Below are 22,533 nucleotides of genomic sequence, written 5' to 3'. Positions count from 1 at the left end.
GGAAGGCCTAAGAGAAGGTTTATGGATGTGGTGAGAGAAGACATGCAGTTGGTGTGACAGAGCAAAATGTAGAGGACTGGAAAATATGGAAAAATATATTCTGCTGTGGCAACCCCTAACAGGAGCAGCTGGAAGATGAAGAAGAAGAAGAAGTAAAAAAATCATCTGATCTATGGCTGATTGTTTGGAGCATCACTAACGCATGAAGTGGAACTTAAAACTGAGCTGAAGAAAATAATGAACAATTTTTTTTATAAAACAATCAACTGGTGTTACAGAAGAACAGTACATTTTTAAATAATATTCATAATTTTATGTATTCAAAATTCAACACATGATACATTAAATTAATTATAACCTGGTGCTTGGGAATTTTATTGATTAGTTGAGATATTAGTTGCTACAACTGTTATGGAGCAGAAAACACTGTCTTAAATAAAAGTCCATGTGTGAGCGAAGTTCGTCTCAGATAAATGTGCCTAAATGACATTCCGGGCTGTTTGGGGTCATTTTTGTCTCTGCTCTGAAAATGGTGCTATCCAAAGAGTACAAAAGAAGTGAAATCTCACATCACTCGCGATTTCTCTTGAGGCTTTAGCAGTCTGGAAAGGGATGGCATCCAGGCGCAAGTCGTAGCCAGCTGACCTGACCTGGTCCCAGGATGTTTTGTAAACCTTCTGTAATAGAAAGAGAGGCGTGAATTACAGTGGGACCGTCTTATTATGCAGTCTGACAGCATTTCATTGAAATGTTATTGGAATTAAAGTTTTTTAAAATGAAACATTTTCACATTTCACTCTTTAATATTATACAGTCTTCATATATTTAATTCAGGATGTTAGTCATTCACAACAAGACCAACTCAGTCAAAGTATCGTTGGCCATTTTGAGCAAATCAGAGTAACTGCAGGTAATATATGAGGACATGCATGCTGGGAATTGAACTGGCATCCAAGCAAAGAGAGGCAATGTTAATATGCTGTATTAACAGTTAAAAATGAATGTTATTAATAACATATAAAATGTACACAGGCTTTAGAAAAAGCAAAAAGCAGGTTCAGTGATGAGTGTGCTATGTTCACTACAGGTGTCCAGGATTCCCCTGGAGACATTTAAAAGCACAGAAAGTCTCTGCAGATCCCTTTTTTTGGATACTTACGTCACTGATGTGCTGTGCGTTCATGCGGGCTCTGATAAAATCAGGGTGGTCTGGGGGCAGAGTGTACTGATGCATAGACTCTGAATTTCCCGACCTGTAGAGCCTCTGAGGAAAAAAAAAAAAAGATTATTTGTTGATGTTGAATTTCAGTAAACTCCATTACCTGCAACTGAATGTTCTTGGCCTGAATCAGTTAGATAGGTAGATGCCTGTCTCCTTTCTTCTTAACCCTTTACACAACAGACTTCCAGTACAGCAGTGGTGCTTAACACCTACAGAAATGTTCAGATGACTCCTCCATTATAAGCAGCATTAATAATGGAGATGGGTCAAAGTGTAGGAAAGTCGTGTAGAAGTTGTCTTGTGGTGCAGGGATAACAACCTACAACACAATATCAGCAAAACAAAAGAGCTGCTGGGGCACATCTGGCGTGCCAAAAAGATGAGTCGCCATTCAGATGGATGTTGTGGAGGTGTTGCAGAGCTACAAGTATCCTGGGGGTTTCACATAAATAACAAACTGCACTGGTCTGACAACACAAGTGACGTTGTACAAGAAGGGCCAGAGCAGACTCTACTTGCTAAGGAGACTCAGGTCTTTTTGTGTGAGCAGCAAGATACTAGAAATGTTCTCTCAGTCCATAGTAGCCAGTGTGGAGTTCTACGCTGGAGTCTCACGGGATGCAACTTGAGTTCTAAAGATGCACAATACCCGAACAAACTTATCAGGAAAGCCTGCTCCATTATTGATTTGGTGAGCCTCTCTAGAAGTGATGTTACCAGCCCAGAACACCACGGTGTACAAAACCGCATTGACCATGGCAGACTTACAGAAGATATGAAGAATGTCACTACCCACATTACAAAGTCTAAAAAAAAAAAAGAACGAGACCAGTCGAACCTGACATTGATGTGGACCCCCAGGAATGCCTGCATAGTGACTGGACAGAGAGGCTGTTTAGTGAAACGAAAGTCAATGACCACTTTCTTGGTTTTGCTGATGTTTAGTTGCAAACGATTGTTTCTGCACCAAGAAACAAAGTTCTCCACCTGACTCCTCTCCACCGTCTCATCCCTTTATCAATACACCTCATAAGTGCAGAATCATCTGAGAATTTCTGCAAGTAACATGATCTGGTGTTATATTTATAGTCTGAGGTGTACAAAAAAAGAAAAGAACAGGACTGTCCCTTGTGATTGCTCAAATTTGTATCAGAAACAAAGTCCTTGAGTCTCATAAGCTGTGGTCTGCCCGACAGATGGTCCATTATCCAGGACACCATAGGCTCATCCACCTGACTGTCTCTGAGCTTACCCCTTAACAAGTATCGCAGCATGTTTTTGAAGGGACCAGAGAAATCAAAAAACATAATCCTCACAGTGCTGCCTGCTTTGTCCAGATGGGAATAAACATAAATTAAAATTTCAACTGAGACCTACACATCTTTCAGAAAACATCACTTATATCAAACACAGCATTTTGATTTAACTTTGGTTTCACGTCCATCCATTTTCTGTGCCTGCTTAGCTCAGGTTAATTCCCACCGCTCTCACGTGGATCAATTTCAAGAATTGCCAAATAAATTTAATAACATGGGGTTCTCAAATTCAATTGAAATGAAGCCATGGTACAGGCACGTTTTTGAGTCAGCCATCTTTTAATGTTTTATCTTCTAACTGAAGTATTCTCTTATTTTGGCTTCTAGTTTCTGTAGTTACTATTTGCTGGTTAAAAAAAAAGGTTTTCATTGTTCCTTGAGGCTCTTTCTAAATAGGACTGTTTCATCTTTTTCTATTTAAACGTTTGTCACCAGAAAGTTATTGCTCTGGGCCTGCCACTCTGTTTCACACACTCACACGCAGAGGCGGGCTGAGAACACCGGACCTGCAAACCGGTGCTTGAAGTGGAACAAAACTGCTGGTGATACTCATTTTATTGCCATAAACGGACATTCGGACCCTGGCATACATTAATACTCAATCAAATCTGGGTGGGGACTGCTCAACAATACTCTATGTTGAAATTGGAAAAGGTGACGGTGAGTACAGGTCCACTTCAATGACTGCTCTAAACCAGTAAGCAGCGGCTTGAAATGAACCCTTTAGGCCAGGAGCCGACTGAGTATGGCGTGGGACAGCAAGACTGAGTTTGAGATCCTGGCACTTTCTAATATGAGGACCTCTCAGTCACAGTAGAAGTAAGCAGAAGTCTGATTACTCACATGAGGCGAAGGAATTCCCTCAAGTAGACTTGCTGGTAACAACACTGTTCTCACGTGCAGTGCACTCCGCTTGTGATATTTCTTTATGCAGGAGCACCTGATCTTCAACAGTTAATGAGACATTATGCACTTCTGTCTCTGTACTTAATAAAGTGGCTGACGTCTTAGACCTTTTCTACCATAATTAGGGGAAACACTTCTAAGACCATCAATGGAATGTGGCCCAGTGTTCAAAACCCATCCCATCCAGCATCTGTTTGAAGTTTCCACCTTTCTGTTGTGTGTTGTTTGGTTTTCTCTGGGCATTTTGGTTTCTACTCACATTTTAAAGATGTACCTGTTAGATTGATTGGTGAATCCAGATGGGTCTTGTATGTGTAAGGGTGTCATTGTAATGGACTGTCAACCTGCCCAGAGTTTGTTAGTTTTTTATTGCTGCTGTTATACATTTAGCCGAGTCCTGAGAATTCATTCTAACTGTTTATAGATACTGTATTTGCAGCTGGAGAGTAGGTGGGTAACATGACAGACATTGAGCTGCAGACAGGAATTGATCCAACAAATGTATGGATTAAAGTCCAGTATCTTAACTGCTATCACTATACTGCCTGCAATGGCTCCTTGTACCCTGCACTTCTATTTTCTACTCTGGTTCCTTGTGATCCCATGAATATCATGTAAGTATTAACAATATCAGGACACATCTCATTAAGATATGCACAAAAGAAACTATGACTTGTATTCCATCCATTTTTCTGAACTTACTTATCCAGAACAAAATCATAGGGAAGCTGCAGCCTAACACATCAAGAACAATCCCTCAACAGGGTACCAGCCTATGGCAGGGTCAACACTAATGTTACTCAGTATATTGGTATCGAAGAAGTACCAAAATAACACATTTTTAAAATGGTACTATTTCAGCAGTACCCTAAATATGGCACTGAAAGAATTCCCCCGCTACCATCACAAGCTCCCATTCTTCAAAAGAAAATATTCAGAATTTGAAGTCCTCTGCATTATGATATGCGTGTATGATTTCTAAGTCAGCTATGAATGGGACCCCAAACCCTTTATGTTTTGCATGTATCAATGCACTCAAAACTCTGAGGGTACCCCTTCCCCAACCCAAAGCCTCTAAACTCCACTCCGATCCTCATTAAAATATCTGTATATTAATGTAGTCAACACTCCGAGTTGGAGACCTTCAACTACTCCCCATCCCACTCCTCATTATGATACATTGGAGCATTCTGGTTGCCTTTGAGCCCCGGCAAGTGGAGTGCGGCTGAGCAGTTCGGCATGCGTGTGTGCGGGCCGGGAAGACGAGGCAGCTGGGAGCCAGTGTGTGCTTCAGTTATCTGGTATTGGCTTCAGATTTTAGTAGCAATTCAATGCTAGCCCATAGACACATATTGGGGTCAATTAATCCACCTAACCTGCATTTCTTTGGACTGTGGGAGAAATCTGGAGCACCCAGAGGGTGCCCACATGGACCAGGGACTTGAACCCTGGTCTCCAGCAGCACTACCACTACGCCACCTGATTAGTGTTGACATATTGAAATAGGAAGTATACAAGGCTAAGAGGTTCTTATAAATGATGCGACTTCAATGAAATCTTGGAGACAACGTTGTCTTGAAATTTCTTAATTTCATACTTCTACATTTTAATTCAAGCTGCTTTTTCATGTAAAAATGAAACTAAAAATAATAAAATAATTTGAATCAGCAGGCAAAATTTGCCTTTCAATAAAACACTCACCAGTTACTACAGGAGATGTTTGCTGGAAGAAACCTATGCAATGTAATGCATGCGCATCAGAGGATCTCCTTGCTGGCTCATTCGAGGTAGGTAATAACCCTCCAGGGCAAAAGGGGGCGCTATCACTAACTGTGTCGTCTCCTTCTCTCCCTGCAGTTCCGAGAAACCACCCAGTGAGGGAAATTAGCTCCGCCCCTTCTGGTCCTCCAGTTATAAAAAGCCCGACTGCCTCCACTGACCTGTCTCTTTTTGGGAGCGACTCCTGACAAGTCAGAGCTCTATGGGAGGCCTCTTTGTTGTGACGGCTAAACCTGAGCCCTTATTTTCTTTTATTATGTTATGTTAGTTGTTGCCAGTAGGTACTTGTTTAAGTTTAAAGAAGTAAAGCCGGGAGTTAAACGGGATGACCCGGCTGGTGTCCCAAACATTCTTCGTTTGTCCCGGCTCTATTTTGACCTGTGCTTGGTCACCGCACAGGAAGTATGAAAGAAAAATACTAACTTCACAAAGAGGCAGGTGGAGTCCAAGGGAGTTCAACACTACTACTAAAGATAAAATTGCTTAACTAGTTAAAGGTAAAATGGCTTAAATAGATAAAAATATATCCTGTTAATATAAAAATGCAGATAAAAAAGTATTGTAATATCATGTGCTTTGTGTTAGCTACTTAATGACTGAATCAGTGGTTCAAATGTAACGTCCAGGGTGTTGTGGGTCTTCATCAGATTCATCAGTGACTGCCTGATAGATGATCACAGTGTGAAAAACCTAAAATAGCAGGAATTCCTCCATAAAAAAACTCACATCACAGAGACTGCTATTAGGTTACTGAAGAGCCTCATTTAGTTGATAGAAAGCGGCTGCCAACATTACATTTTAGACCAAGTACGGTAAATTGTAAAGTCCATAAAATACATTAGATGCATGTCCTGCCATCTTTTCCAAGAGTCATTTCTTTCCATTACCTCAGAAGTGGGTGGTCAGTAAAAAACGTGTCTGCAGCCAGCGCCAATCACAAAGCATTTGTTTAAGTCAGATTTTGTCCAGATGGTGGGAAGAATGCTGTTATGTAATAAATAATAATAATAATGATAGAGATAAGCAATTTTCTGCATGAAAGCCACACATTACACCCACTCGTTGTTACATAAATTAATATTGCCTAAATTTAAAACACTTTTTATTGTCATCTAGGCATTAGCCATAAAGTTTAAATTCACAGGTGTCCCATGTTCTGTTATATGATTGTGTTAGATGTGACCCTCCATTGTATTTCTTTATAGTGAATTACGGGTCTCAGACTCACTTGCTGGGGCCCACACTGGCTGTTGCCATTTTTTCTAACCATAACCATTGTTGGCAGCATGGCGTTCAATGAAACTTCATTGTGTGTTCACAAGTTTTGCATACATTCATTATTTCATGTATAATTTGTTTCTACTTATTATTATCAGTATTTCTCAGTTTGTGCTTTTTACTGGGGACCCATCAGGGAGCCCAATGGTCAGGGTTTTACGAAGTATGTTGGCAGTTCTGAGGAGAGCAATCTTCTTCATCTGGACAGCACTCGCCTTACCTGGCAGTTCATCAAGATATTTTCAAAGGCTTAGTCAAGCAGTTAAAACTGCTTTGGTTACAACCAGAATCACACGACCCTTTGTGCTCCACATGCACGAAATCTCAATCTCAAGGTCTTTGTATTTGTTGAGTTTTTCTACCTCTTTGAATAAGATGTTCATGTCATCTGGAAGGGCTGCACCCATGAGTAGACATCACCTCTTACTTCTGTCATGGAGAATGGTTTCTGGTTGTGTGCCTCCAGTGGTACAATCAGTGTTCACAACCATGTTGTTCATAATGATAGTGTTCTCTGTCTTGACAACTTTTTCAGACTGGTGATCATACTAATGATCAGGCACTGGTGGGCCAAGCTAGTTTTCTATTTGTGTCAATGACTGTATTCTTTTTGCACTAGCACTGAGCATCCAGCAACAACCTGACTGATGTGCTCTTCTTGTTGCTAGCATATCCTGCCCTTGCTATCAACATCCATCTTGAGGATTTCTTCTGATGATAGTGTATGGTAAGTGCTCGATCCTGAGCTGCTCTCTGTCTGACCGTTAAGCTCAAAGCCTCACAACCAACCAAGGGTCAGCCACAATTGTCCAATGTCCATCTGAAGAACTGGCCATTGTGTGTTTTCAACAAACAGTTATTGATTTTTTTGTTGATTAATGAAACATTCATCCTGTTCTTGATGGCCTCAAAACTAGATGCTGTTGCTAGGGGATTAGTATTGATCATGAAGTATTGGCACCTGATTTTAATAAGCATATACTTCCTCTTCTGCTTATTGTATCTCATTATGAGTCTGGCATATTTGTCTTTCTAAGCCTGATGTATTTGCTAATACATCATAATACTAATTTTATAATTACTGTTTATGTTCCATTGTATGCCTTTCTTTTAAATTGTTTTTTGCTTATTATTCTGTATCAATCTAGTAAGTGTACTTATTGAACTCTGCCAAGAGAAATACCAACAAAATTCTGCAAATGTTGGTGAAGTAAGCTGGTGAGCAGGACGAGTGTAGTGGAGTGTAAATCCTAGAATGCCCAGGACTGGACACACAAAATGTGAGATTCTTATGAGAAACCTTTCAGTGAAATGAGAGTGGCAAGAACACTTACTTTTATTGTGGCCAAAAGTGTGGACAAATGGCCACACACATTAATTATTATGACCAGGAGATTAGAGAGACACAGGAGAAGACAAAGAATAGTTATTTAAACATCAGAACCAGAAAGTGAAAATGAGCCAGCGAACAAGATGTCAGACAAAAAGTTTTGCTCAAAATCACATAACAGCAGCTTTCCCTAACTATAATTAGTGCTAGCAAACATTATAGAATATTTATAAATCCAAATCTTGGATGCTGTGTGCTGTCAGATGCCATTTTAAATATCAACACTATGGGGTCATAACATGTCATGTGACTTAATTGTTATGTGACCAGCAACACACATAGCAAAAGCAAAGAGAATGGCCACAGTCATGCAAGGATTGACATAAAATTACAGCAAAGAAAAAATAAGCAAGAGCACAGAATAGTGGCATGATGATGTCACCATAATAATGTGAAAAGTGAGTAACACTAATTCATCTAAATCAAATTATGCAGCAAACATAACCATTTTCTAAATGCCTGGCTAGAGCTTTCACCAACATCTTGTAATCACTGTTTATACAGAAGATGGGTCTACATATTATACAGTTTAGAGCACGGGTGTCGAACTCCAGTCCTGGAAGGCCGCAGTGACTGCAGGTTTTCATTCTAACCATCTTCTTAATTATTTAATTTTTGTTGCTACTTAACTTCTTTTGCCTTAATTTTGATTAACTTGGCTCAGGCCCCTTTGTTGTTTCTTTTTTCTTAATTATCAGCGAAATAATAATGAGACACAATACTCAGCCACCACATGACCAGCTCACTTGTGCCCATCACACAAAATCTGATAATAAAGAAAGGTGAAGGTCTCAGTAAGGTTGATCTCCAAGGTCACCAAAACATTTTGACGGTGTTCTTAGAAAAAACAGAAAATCAACAGTTTTGGAAATGTCTGCTGTGGTGGAATGAGAGCAGCAACAAGCGATGGAATTAAATAAAAAGTTTAATTAACAGCAAGAATTGGCTTCTTATTAAGTAAGTGTTTGGAGTGAAATTTTGAAGTTTGAAGTCCCAATTTATCTGGTCATCTTTTGGCTTGTTTCATGTCTCATTTCTCTTTGGCTGTCATTTAATGAAAAAAAGAATCAATTCAGAGCAATGAATCCTTAAAAACAGGGCTATTAAAATGAAGGGAGAAAGAATTCAATTAGCAGTGAAAACGGATCACGGATTAAGAAAAGGGTTAGAATGAAAACCTGCAGCCACTGTAGCCCTCCAGGCCTGCAGTTTGACACCCCTGGTTTAGAGGATTACTAATTATTCACAGACAACCTCAAAAATACGACTTTGGCTGTTTGTATGTAGGAAGGGCTTTTTCTCTAAAGCAGCATGGAATATTGATTACATTTTTGTTGATAATTGGCAATCATATTTTCTATGCAATTCTGTTATGTAATTATGTGCTTGTATCTTCATGTAGCACTGGATCCATAACTCCAGCACATTTTTTGAAATTCATTATCAGAGAGCTGTAGAACTCACCATTGAGGGACTGTTCCCAGTCCTATAAAGGCTTATGGGAGTTATAGTCCCTCGCTGTACATTGTCCTCTTTATTATTTCTTTGAATTTTCTGGCTATAAATTATTGGGCTCTGTGTATGGATTTTGACTTCTGAATAATATATTGGTATCAGGATCCTGGAAAAAATGTTGACAGGTCATTTTATGGCTCTAGGGTTTTTCGACACTGAGGAATCTGATTTCAATTCAATGCTTTTTTGTAAAGTTCATTTTTAATTTGGGCCATTTTTGTCACCATTTTGTTTTTGTTCAGCTGCACTAAATTGCCACGTTTTGACCCTGTCATTCATTATTCGTCAGGATAAAAAGAGACAATTTAAGTTCACTTCCTTATCCAACTACTTGGATTCTATGCCCCTTCTTGTACTTTAATTCTGTTAATTTGTGTTTCATACATTACTCATTTTGAACTCTGCAGTCCTTTAGGTCCTTGTTCCTGTCTTGTGGTTTGTGTTCTCCCTGTTCAGACCCTTGCTTCATTTATATGTTTTTCTCTACATCTTTTCTTCCAGTCATTGTCATTTTTTCTTTCCTTCTGGGCAGAATAACTGGGACTTTATTACTGTAGATTACCTTTTTAGATAACTCATTTGTGCCTTATTTGGCTTGACTGAGTCCTGGTACATTAATTTACCTATTTGTTATATTTTTTTTTATTTAATACATTTTCATCGCCTTTTTTGTATCCAGGCCAGAGGTTAATGATGACCATCCTCTTTTGGGGCTTTCATTTTATTTTTGTGATGTTTATAGTTGTTTTGCCAGCTTTCCATTTTTGGGCCTGCTGCAGTTGAAGTCAGCTGGACTAACTGAGCAGCTACTGGGCAGAACAGTGAACATCCTGGCCTGTGCTCCTGGTTGAATTTTGGTGGCCTCGCCTATTTTGCTTTGGAATAAACTCCAATCATAAAAGAACTCGTTTAACCCAGAAAGTCAAGTAAAATTAAAGTTAGTTTTAAATTGAGATAGGGAGTGGAAACTTAAAAGTAAAAATTTCTGTGACAAAACCATGGTGCTAAATCAGGGTATGTTTGACATTATAGGGCTTTTGCTTTTTCTGAAATCACATCGAAGTTGGTGTGTCAGGACAGTCATTCACCTTCACCCAATCAGCTTTAAAGGTAGCTTCTGACATCATACACAAATTCATATTTTTTAATAACAGGCTAAAAACCTGTTTACCTTAGAAATATAAATAAGCAATTTTTTCATTAAATTTCAGCAGATTTTGTACACATTTTTGTGATTGAGAAAGTATTTTTCTGTTTCAATAGGGGATTTTACATGTTTTTTGTGCATTTTCTAGTTTATGTTGACAGTGGCTGATTCCTTGAAGGGGAGTAACTATCCTAGAGCAATAACTTTTTTTTTGAACAGCGATATCAGATCATCTGCTAATTTACTTGTATTTAGGCAGCAACAGTGAGACCAATGAAGAGAAAAGGGCATGGGGGCAAATAAATCTCATCAGTCTTACCACTACTCTAAAAAGGATGCTAAAAGGCAGGAACAGAAGAGAATGTGTTACTAGAAAATCATTTTAAATTCAAAGAAACTAACACTAGGCTTTTTAAGTTGTATCCACAAACTTGGACAACCAGGAAGTGCAATTGCTGACCTTTGACCTGGTGACGTCATGTGCCACACATTTCCGGTTGACCAGTCCTAGCAACACCATAGAAATGGCTTGACCCATACGAAAACCTTTCTTTATTCATTATTTCTAGAGAACCAGGAACTATACAGTAAAAATAAAAATAAGGGGTGGATCACTGCACAAAGTATGGGCCCAAAATACAAATATTAGGGTATTATTTTTTTTCACATGGGTTTCTGAAATCATTTATTTTAGAGGTTTTTGAGAATTCTGACTATGATTATGATGTTTATATTTTTGAAAATTCCAACATTATAAAGAGTTATCTAATCTCCCTTATTAACTGCTGCTATGTTTTCTTTCTGTTGTCAGGATGGCGTCCTGCAGTTGCTGGGGATGTGTGTCCTCAGACGCTGTGATTTTTGGGTAATGACGCGACAGTATAAACAGTATAAACATCTAAAAAGGTACTTGTTTACCCAAAGTGTGCACAGAGAACCCTCTTTTTAGTGTTCTTTCTAAAAGTCGTTGGTAATTTTTCCTGGTTCTGACTTTTTTGACGTATATTTCTGACCATGGTTTTTGTCTCCCTTTTTGGCTTTGATGCTCATGTCATGTCTTGACCCTTTGTTACTTGTTTGTTCTCACAGTCATTTCTCAAATCTAATCAGTTCATTGGCATAACAACAAGAAAATGAATGATATTTAAAAAACATATTAAGGATCTGGGCAAACAGTCTAAATGCTCCAGGTATGACTTTAAAATGGCTGCCTAGACCTTGTGAACATTCCTAATGTGTCACATGACCACACCCAGTGACATCACACAAGCTAGCCACTATCGATTCAAGTGACAAAGCCATATGACACGATAACATTTTATTCCTGGCACAATGTACAACCATCTGCTTAAAAATAGACAATAAAAAGGGACCAAATATTGCAGATCCTGATACTGACCGTAGCATTGATGGACTGAAAACCTGTAACTGTCACATCAGCCCTCCAGGCAGAGGTTTTAAAACATTAATTTAAATAAAATCTCCTATTCTGAAAAACATTTGTGTTGAAGGCAAAGCATCAAAATGAGTCTTTTTTTTAATCTTTCAGAGCTTTTATCCTACCTCACTGCACTGCAGGTAGCTGTTCTTAGCATGGAGTACATCCAATGAATCGGCCACAGCGGTGTGCTTCAGGTGGTCAGGGTGCTGCCGATACTTCTTCTGCAAGGCAAAGGAAGATCAGGTCTGAAGCCCCTCTTTGTGAACTCATTTGAAATGGCTCATGGCGGCGTTTGAAATGCTGCACTTACCTCGCTCACCAGCTCCCCTGCTTTCTTTGCAGTCTCAATTTGTGGGGTGCCTATGGGTATCCAGCCTACACCCTTCATGAAGTTCAGATCTGACTTGTATAGTTTCTGCAGAAATACAAGTTTTGTTTGGAAGATACTGTGATAAAAATGTCATTTTCACTTTGCAATGCCACTTGTAATGGAGGGGAGAGATGGCTTTAACTTTCGAACATTAGAACAATTATAATGCAAACAGGCCATTTAGTCCAACAAGCTTGTCATTCATGTTGCAGGATTTAGTTCAAAGTAACAACTGGTATCCACTGTACTAATTCCTTTGATCATTTTAATCACTTCAGTCATGTCATGTTTTTCCCTCCATTTGCTTAGACTGAGAAGGTTCAACTCCTTCAGTCTCTCCTCATAGATCATGCCTCTCAATCCCATAATCAGCATAGTTGCTATGCTCTGGACTTTCTCCAGTGTTGCTATGTCTTTTTTGTAACATGGAGACCAAAGTTGAACACAATACTCAAAGTGAGACCTCATTAGAGCGTTATATTACTTAAGCATAACCGCTCCCGACATTGTTATATATAACCTAACATTCTATAGACATTCCTAATGACAGTGATGTCTCCACTAGGACTCCTAGGTCCTTCTCATGAGGTGTACTTCCCTTTGTGTTTTAAGATCTAACATTTTTATTTCTTATGTGTAATACTTTACATTGACTTACATTCATTTTCATCTGACACAAATCTGGCCATGTCCTTGATTCTACATCTGCCCTTCCGCCTAATCTGGTATCTTATCAAAACTGAATCCACCACAGTCATGGCCCTGGTTGTGTAATGCATTATGGAATATCATATGGAATATGGCTAGCCACCTAGTTGATTGGCCTCTAGAATATTAAGAACATTTTTGAACATTTGTGGGAACAGATATACATTCCTGTATATCACATGATGATATTCTCAAACTAGCTTAATTCATTGTTGCCCATCCTGGAACGCCCTGCACATGCCACAAACAAGTCCATTGGTGACCTTTATTACGTTTTTGACTCAAAATCAAATCTGTTAACATTTCTCAGCATGCCAATGTTAATGTGAATTTGTTTTAATGGCATGTAGTATTTCTAAGAACCAATAGACACTTACTGCCCAAATGAATAGCCTTACAAACAATAAAAAGCTCCACAGATGCAAACAGAATGCTAGAAACAAAGCAGTAAAAGAGCATTTTGGGAGATGATCTTCTAATCAAATGATTTTTGTTCAAAAAGGACTCACTAGAGGTAATGTAAAAAAAGAGCAAAATGTTACGACTACCCATTTTGGAGGAATATTTCAGTGAAAATTAAATAAATAATTAAATAACTGTATCATGAAATCAGACAATAAATAAATAAAAACAATGATAAATAAGCATAAAATATTAAATGTGTCATGAAATATTTTTTTAGATTTTTATTTAATTAATAGCCACAGTATCTGTTGAAGACAGGCAGTAAACAGAATCATTTAAAGATATTTGTTATCTCTTGCCCTGCGTGTCCTCTGTTTGTGTGTGTCGGCGCCTCTTCACCCTTTTTTTCAGCGTGTTCCTGTAAGGCTTGCTTTTCAGGCTCTGTAGTTATTTTCGTAGCGCCTTTTTCTCCTCTTGTCTGATTTTCTACTTTTTGTCTTTGAAGGTAGGCAGGCCTCACACCTGCACCCCCTCTTTTGTCACGTCAGCAAAGCCAAACTGACCAATCAGCTTGCTCTGAGGGACTGGACTCACAGACCTTGGTGTTTTATTGTATAGTACATAGATATCTTTTTGTATTTATTTCAGTGACATTGCATGCAACATGAAATACGACTTGAAATGAACACTGCCATTTTCACCCATCGAGAGGGTAGACTCGGGCAGCCATTGTGCTTTCTTTGAGTGGTGAATCATCGGTGGAGTGCTTGTATATCTTTGGCTATCAAGTACTGCTGTACATTTATAGGCAGAGATTTCAGATGCAGACTCCTTAGAGGGTGATGAATTCAGGGCATCTTGAACTAAAGTAGTTGCTTCATGCAGTAATTCTGGCCAAATTTTATATCTGCCGTGGACGTATACAACTCTTCTCGCCTTAGGAATCCTGTGGCTTTTAGGAATGTGCAAAGTTGGATTTGTGTATGTCTGCCATACCGATTTAGTGTCACATTTCACAATACAGTACATTGATTTATTTGCATATGTATTTATTTATTTTTAATGCTCCTCCATACCTCACCAAAGAAAACAAAGGCTATGAAAATAATAAGGATTTTCTATCAATTTTCTATCCAGTAACCTAAGTGACTAGAAGCATTTCATTGACTGTACTAACAGAGCAGTGTTTGGCAAATTGGGCCCGGGCAAATCCAATCCTGCCAGTCTGATGATAAGAAACTCATGTCTAATGGCATTTGGCACCACAGCCCTTTCAAGCCAGCTTTGACTTAGAAGTAGTTTACGTTAGGAAAGTAGATCTCCAGATGGGTTTGTAGTAATAAGGAGCTATGATCATTTTCATGACAACACATCAGTCTTAATTTCATTCTACAGTTCATAAGAGGAAAGTGAAACAGTGACATGGAGTTCAGCCACAGTGAAAGATTAATTTGGTGTTCCATGTACAGAATATCAAATACCTTTCAGGTTGTATAATTCAACCTCCAAAATTCTCTGCCTTTTCCTTTTTTCAAGTTGTATGAGGTTACTAACAGTTAAAGCCACTCCTAAACTACAGCCACTTTCGACAGCCCAAATCTCTTACCTCACTCAGCAGTTTATGAGCCTTTGTTGCCCACTGAACCTTCATGTCGTCACACAGCAGTGTGTAGCTATGGCTCTGGCTCTTGTAGTCCAGATTGCTAGCCAGAGTCTGAGCCTTCTTGGCATGGACCAGGTTGACCATGTCCAGAGGAAGATGAAACTGCCCACTCGTGTCTTTGAATTCCTTTCTGTAGCACTGATCACTCTGCAGTTTTGCCATCTGCAAGCAGTGCAGGAGCTTGGGGTCATCAAAAATGCTTCTGGAGCCAATGTGCTTGCCCTTTTCCAGCACAAAATTGTGCTTGTAATTATACTAAAAAAAAAAAAAGGACAGAATAATGTCACGACTTAGAAACAACCTCATTTCACCTGACTGAGCAACAAGTTCTCTTCCCTATAATAGCATTCTAAAACGACACATTTAACAGTTCTTATCAATGTATTCCAGTATTTATTATTCGCCGAGCTTCTTTTAAAAGTATGACAATGAACAGAATCTCTTTTGTTATGCCTACATAACTTTTTATTATTTTTGGCTTCCCCTGATCCAGAAGTATAAATAGATTTAATGCACTATGCGGTCTGCTTTGCAGTTTTTAGCATTTTTCACATTCTAATATTACTTTGACAGGAGCTGTAATTCCGCTGATTAGGCAGCGTTTCTGCAGTTCACCACTGTACACTGTTTGTGTTCCTAATGTACAGCTACACTTTATTTCATATTACTGAACAGCTCAGCCAAGACAAGATCTGCAAAGGTTTGCATTCTGATATGCCGCTTGTGGCACCTTTGCTGTAATCAGCGGTCACGTAAGTGACTACAGTCCAAGTGCTACTCCACACAGGCTGTGACAGCCAAGGATGTGCGGTCAGGGGAGGCAGATGAGGCAGAGCTTCTGTCACTGGTGACAGCCTCCATCCGATGCTTTCACTGGGAGCTTGTTCTCATGAGAGAAACGCAATTGGTTCAATTTTTTTTGGGTGGTGGAATCTACTCGAGACACTGCCAAAGTCTAAATGCCTCAACAGGACTGCTATTTGTGATATTCTCAATGTTTATATCTTTAGAGGGTGATTATTGTTACATGAGCATAGCACAGGGAAATTCTTACTTGCGTGTGCTAATCAATATGCAACATGCCGCCACTCTCTGGTGCCAAGATTTGTGCATAGATAGAAAGAAAGATAGATAATAAAGGCACTATATAATACTATATGATAGATAGATAGATAGATAGATAGATAGATAGATAGATAGATAGATAGATAGATAATAAAGGCACTATATAATACTATATCATAGATAGATAGATAGATAATAAAGGCACTATATAATACTATATAATAGATAGATAGATAGATAGATAGATAGATAGATAGATAGATAGATAGATAGATAGATAATAAAGGCACTATATAATATTATATCATAGATAGATAGATAGATAATAAAGGCACTATATAATATTATATAATAGATAGATAGATAATAAAGGCACTATATAATACTATATAATAGATAGATAGATAATAAAGGCACTATATAATACTATATGATAGATAGATAGATAGATAGATAGATAGATAGATAGATAGATAGATAGATAGATAGATAATAAAGGCACTATATAATATTATATAATAGATAGATAGATAATAAAGGCACTATATAATACTATATAATAGATAGACAGATATATAGATAATAAAGGCACTATATAATACTAATATATTATATTTGTGAAATACCAATGGGTCTTGCTGCACACATCCAGTTACACAAACTAAGTTCGGGTTGTTTTAACCTGCTAGAGTCCCGTAGCACATCATACATTAATTTTTAATTTTATTTACATATATTATTATCATCTACAGCTTTATATGCCAAGCTCAGATACTCTAGAAACATCAAGTATCTATCTATCTATCTATCTATCTATCTATCTATCTATCTATCTATCTATCTATCTATCTATCTATCTATCTATCTATCTATCTATCTATCTATCTATCTATCAGAATGACCTTTGTATTGTCACCAGATGTACGTCAAATGAGTGCATCCTGGGGAATTATGGGGAAGATCTACATGGAGATGACAGAAAATAGACACGTCAAATAGCAACACCTGGGAAACAAAAATGGCATTGTGACAAAATGGGATTAAGTAATGACCTTTCTCAAAATGGTTTCTAGACAGAATCAAAACCCATATTTGAATTCCTTGAGTCTCAAAACCATACAATCCTTTTACAGAATAATAGGAACTGCACAGGAATTTACACCAAAAAATCATTAAAGTTGGACATCATAATAATAACCTGAGGAGGTTCAACCTAACAGAAATAACCGCGTGGACTCTTCTTTTCTAAAGCTAAGGTTTTCTTTATAAATTGGATGGTCAGATAGGTTAAATGATTGCATTTCCAACTTCAGTTCAGTTCTTGGTTTCCTTATTTTGTGCTACAAACTTAAAGGAAGAGAAACTTAAAACGTGAAAGTTTCCCTAGAACAGGATTGTGCTCATGGTAGCATTTATGTTCTAAAAGAGATCTTCCTAAGATCAGCTTTTGTCTTTGTATTAAAAATGAAAGTTTAGCTGGCAAGATATCAACACTTACATCGCTGGCAAAGCTCCCAGATGATTTCGCCGTCTTAAATGGGATCGCTTCTGTGGTCAGAGTGTAACCCTGTGCACGTAGTTTGTTCCAGGACTCCCTGTATCTTGACTGAGAAAAAAAAATGTAATTACTAAAAAAATATATATATTTTTAATTTTTACAGAGAACTGAACATTATATCCTCAATATTTAATAATAAAATAAAAATATATTACTTATTGATACATCTGATACACTTGCATTCAAACACCACTTCTCTTTCTAAGAGTTTTAGCTGTGTTGGATATCCTCAGCCTTGCAGCACCTGCACTGCACTGAAGGGCCTGAAAATCAGCAATCACAGAAGAATTTCTCATTGATCGCAATCATTGAACAGAAGTGAGACAGCTCCATGGAACTCTGCATCTCTTATATATTAATGTATGTGCATTTTATTATTTTGTTTTGTTTGTGAACAATAATGTGCTTTATTTTGATGTTTATTGTTATGGAACTGCCATTTTAAATTTACTTATGTTCCATGTTCTTTGTGGGTGGTACTCCAAGAATTGGGACCACCTTGACATTACCACTTCAGAGGCCTCTCTCAGGCTATTTAAACTGGCTGAGAAGGCTCAGGAGTGGGAATCATCAGCTTAAGAAGTTTCAGTGAGCATGGATGTTTTTTTTCCCCCATTGATTTTGTTTTTTCTTTTTTTTTTCAATTACTTTTAGCTTTGTGTTAATGATTTTGTTTTCTAGACTGTAATTGGGACTTTGGTGTGGATTGCATTTTTAAGCAACTCCTTGTGTCTCTTTTGAAGCACTTTTGAGCCTTATTTTCTGTTTTTTTTTGTTTTGAGTGTGTATGTGTGTTAACAGATCTTTGACTTAAGATATTTTTGGCACATGGTGGTTACCTTTTTCCTAATGGAGCTTCTTTTTTGTCACTTTCATTGTTACTTTTCCAGATCCCCAAATTTTAGATTGCTCTAGCTGAAGGCACCCATTAGCCTTAGAAACTGGCTGAAATCAGGCCAGCCTCTGTTGGGCAGATCAAGTATGATACTGGCCTACTCCCTAGCTTGGAGCTTTATTCTGCCTTGGTAGGAAACTCCTTTATCATCACAGCATCAGACAAACCTAAAATAGATTGGCAACATGCCTGGATCTCCAGAGGAGCAGGCTGTTAAAACAGGAATGACTGATGAATCCTTTTAATACACCTCTAACTGTGACAACTAAACAGCTCTAGACTCGGTTTTTGAAAACTTAACCAGGGAAAATACGTGCAAAGGATTCTTTAATAAAAATTAAATGTTTAGTTTCAGGTTTTTCCCGGTCATCAGTTCAGCATTCTTGAACTGATGTAGTGTCCATAATGTACATCATTATTATTGTAACTCTGTTAATAAAGCTTACCTCACTAAAATTGGCAGCATTCATCTTGGCAAGCATGAGACCAGGCTGATTAGGGTTCAGGGTATAATGATGTCTGGAGGTCTCCCCTGCTTCTTTGTAAAGACGCTTGGAAAACAGAAAAATGGCTGTGAATGAACAGAGTAATTAATGAAGGAACCCTGCTGAAGAGCTTCAACCTGTAAGTGTAACATACCTCATTGGCAATTGTGCTACTGAGTTTGGCATGAAGGAGATCAAGAGAATCAGTGACAGCAGTATGCTTGAATGAATATGGTTGCTGTCTGTATTTTTTCTAAAGTGAAAAAAAATCAAACATTGATTAACATTTGGTATAAACACACTAATTCACCCTTCAAATGTTGTAAACCAGGAAGGAAGCATGTTTTAATGAAGAAGAAGAAGATTTTCTTTGATTTTTTTTTTTTGTTAACAGTGCAAGAGAAATCTGTATATAATAACAATTATAAGAGTTAGTAGCGGACATCTGACATGACACCAGTCACCATCCAGGATGAGGAAGTGGAAGTGGTGCAGAGCTACAAGTGTCTGGGGATCCTCAAAAACAGCACCTTGGACTGGCCTGGCATCACAATGGAGCTGCATAAGAAAGGCCAGAGCAGACTGCACTTCCGAAGAAGACTCAGGTCTTTTGACATATGCACCAAGCTGCTGGGCAGCTTTTACCAGTTCATAGTAGCCATTGTATCGTTCTACGCTGTGGTCTCCTGAGGAAGACACTTGAGTTCAGGTGATGCAAACACCTGAACAAACTTCTCCATAACGCCTGCTCCATCACAGGACTGACTCACTGGAGGCTGTTATGGAGAAGAGAATGGTGGCAAAATTAAACGCCATCATGAATGATTCTGCCCAGCCCCTCCAGGAGGCACTTTCTTGGAGTACTTTTAGCCAGAGGCTTACACCTCCATGCTGTAATAAGAAACGTGTCTGGGGATCTTTCCTCCTTACTGCCATTAGACACTAACTGGTTCCTCCCAACACCCATACCTTTACTCCATTCAGAGGACACAGAAAACCAGTACAAACTTCAGTTTGCTACAGGTATTTTTTAACATAATATTTATTGTATTTTATGTTTTTCTTCCATTGTTGTATTATTTTGAACTTTGAGCTGATATCTAGGCATTTCATGTTTTTATCTTGTTTTGCAACAGTTTGCACTTGAAATTCTCATTGAGAATTAATAAAGTACATGTAATCGAATCTAATCTAATGTATTTACAAACTTACTGCAGTCAATCTTTGTTTTTGGCATCCCTATTTATCAAAAATAATTCATTCAATAGCTTTGCGTTTTTGGTTTTGTCACCAGAAATCCAAAGTAAGCTTGGACAGATCATTGCTCCGCTGAGTGCTAGTGGTCACTAAGAAATGTGTCTGGTGCAGAATTTTACAGGTCTTGGTAGCTTCCACATTCAACCCATCCAATCAAAACTGTATTTAAAAGGCTGTTATGAAAGTGGTTACTTTAAAAAAAAAAACTCGAATTATGATTAAAACAAATTAAATCATTGAAATTGTTCTGAGTAGCAAAATCGCAAAACTTGTGTGAACTGAAAATCAGTAAGAGAAGCACACCAGAATGCTGTAGTATAACATTTGTTTTATATTAAGGCCTTGTTTATAATGCCAGAATGCCTTCTTCTACATTTTCTTTCTCGCTTTTGTCTGTTTCATGTTCTTCTTTCTTTTTCAGTCCAATACTGTAGAGTTTAAACAGTGCCCCATAGGCCCCTCTGCACCGTCATTCAATAGATATCAATAGAATACTCCATCCATCAGTGAACACGTTTATTCCAGTTCAGGGTTACAGAAGCTGAAGCTTAACCCCGCAGCATCAAGAGCAAGGCAGGAGTAGTCCCAGGACAGGATGGCGGGTCTTCACAGATCTCACTCATACAACCTCTCATGCATACTGAGCTGCCAAATAACATTCACGTCTTTGAGAAGTGGAAGGAATATCAGACAATCCAGAAGAAAGCCCCATGAAAACACTTGGAGAATTAAAAACCACTAATGAGTGCACCACTCAATAAATGTATCATTTTTTGTATTTATCAAAATCTCTAACAGACATAGTGGATCAAATTATTTTTAACCAAAATCAATTTGAAGTTCGAGCAAGCTTCTGAGCGTTGACGTTTGTCTTACCTCACTGATGAGATCTGTAGCTCTTTTAGATCCCTCAATCTGCACAGCTCCTGTGCTTATCCAGGCCACTCCTCTCAAGAAGTTCAGATCAGATCTGTAGAGTTTCTGTTAGCGAAATCATATCGATAAACTGAGCATGTAAAGATAATGTTGAACGTGACCATTCAGGATTAGATATTGATAATGAAATGGAACATAACAGAGATAAAACATGACATATCATTCTCATGCCTGCATGCCTGCTTAGCTCAATTCAGGGCCATGTGGGGATGGAGCCTATTCCGGGAGCATCAATTGCAATGCAGGAATCAGCCCTGGAGAAGGTGCCAGTCCATTGCAGGGCCAGCTTGCACACTCACACTTACAGAGGACCATTTCAGAAGTGCTAACCAACCTAACATGTGCATCTTTGAGAATGCGAGAGAAAAAGCACACACAGACACTGGGAGAATGTGCAAAATCGACATGAATAAGGACTGGTTGCAGGATACAAACCAAGGATACTGCTGAGATTTCAGTGCCACTATGTCCAACATATAAATATAAGAAATATTTCAATATTGTGTATTACTTTTGCTGAAGGAGAAAATCGAAACAGAGAAATCTAAAAAAAAAACACATTTTCAGCAGTGGGGGTCTAAATTTCTAAAACTATTTTCACATGAAATTAATGAAACTGAGAATTGTGAGGAAATAGGGTACTGATTTTTAAAATCATTATTGCATCTAAAGTCTATGTAGCCTTACTGGGGTCAAATATTCTTGTTTATGGCAAATATTTAAAATGTCACCTGGATATTAATGAGGAGTATTTAAGTACCTCTACAGAGGCATGACATTGAAAGAAGTGCCAGGGAAAGCTAACAACAAATGCAAAATACTGTAACGAGTGAAATAGCCAAGGATATATTTCAACTGTAATCACCTAAGAAATGGCATTTACAGCTTTTACATTCACCCTTGAAGTGGATCTGTCTTAACATAACATCGAAATGTTTTATTCATGTTTCATTATAATAGTCGAGATACGATCAAACAAATGAAACCAACTGCCTGGGTGCTGAATCACTAGTTTTATTATTACTCTGCACCAAAAACAAAATGTATTTAAAAAATAGCAAAATAAAAAGCCTGAGATGTATCATTACAGGCAAGAAGCAAATGTCAGTTCAGAAAATGGCTTATTTAACCAGGCGTGGAATACAAAAATATGAATGAAATACAGTCTCTCATGACTTGCTCCCTCCCTTGTGGAGC

At 38.1% G+C, this 22,533-nt stretch overlaps 1 protein-coding gene across 3 annotated transcripts in view; it reads right to left on the bottom strand.

Moving 5' to 3' along the window:
• The window catches only part of LOC120543135 (nebulin-related anchoring protein), a 113,520-nt gene that overhangs the window by 15,015 nt on the left and 75,972 nt on the right, over positions 1-22,533 (bottom strand). For all 3 annotated transcript variants that reach the window (XM_039776033.1, XM_039776021.1, XM_039776025.1), the window contains 9 exons: positions 21,277-21,381; positions 19,298-19,396; positions 19,105-19,209; positions 17,704-17,811; positions 15,084-15,395; positions 12,305-12,409; positions 12,117-12,215; positions 1,160-1,264; positions 570-677 (listed from right to left, as the gene is read on the bottom strand). In XM_039776033.1, the coding sequence (XP_039631967.1) occupies positions 570-677; positions 1,160-1,264; positions 12,117-12,215; positions 12,305-12,409; positions 15,084-15,395; positions 17,704-17,811; positions 19,105-19,209; positions 19,298-19,396; positions 21,277-21,381 (1,146 nt within the window). The remainder of the gene's footprint in view (positions 1-569; positions 678-1,159; positions 1,265-12,116; positions 12,216-12,304; positions 12,410-15,083; positions 15,396-17,703; positions 17,812-19,104; positions 19,210-19,297; positions 19,397-21,276; positions 21,382-22,533) is intronic.

Source organism: Polypterus senegalus, chromosome 1, assembly GCF_016835505.1.
Source record: "Polypterus senegalus isolate Bchr_013 chromosome 1, ASM1683550v1, whole genome shotgun sequence".
NCBI classification, from domain to species: Eukaryota; Metazoa; Chordata; class Cladistia; order Polypteriformes; family Polypteridae; genus Polypterus; species Polypterus senegalus.
The sequence above is the reverse complement of the archived record's forward strand: the minus strand, read 5'-3'. Positions and strand labels throughout refer to the sequence as shown.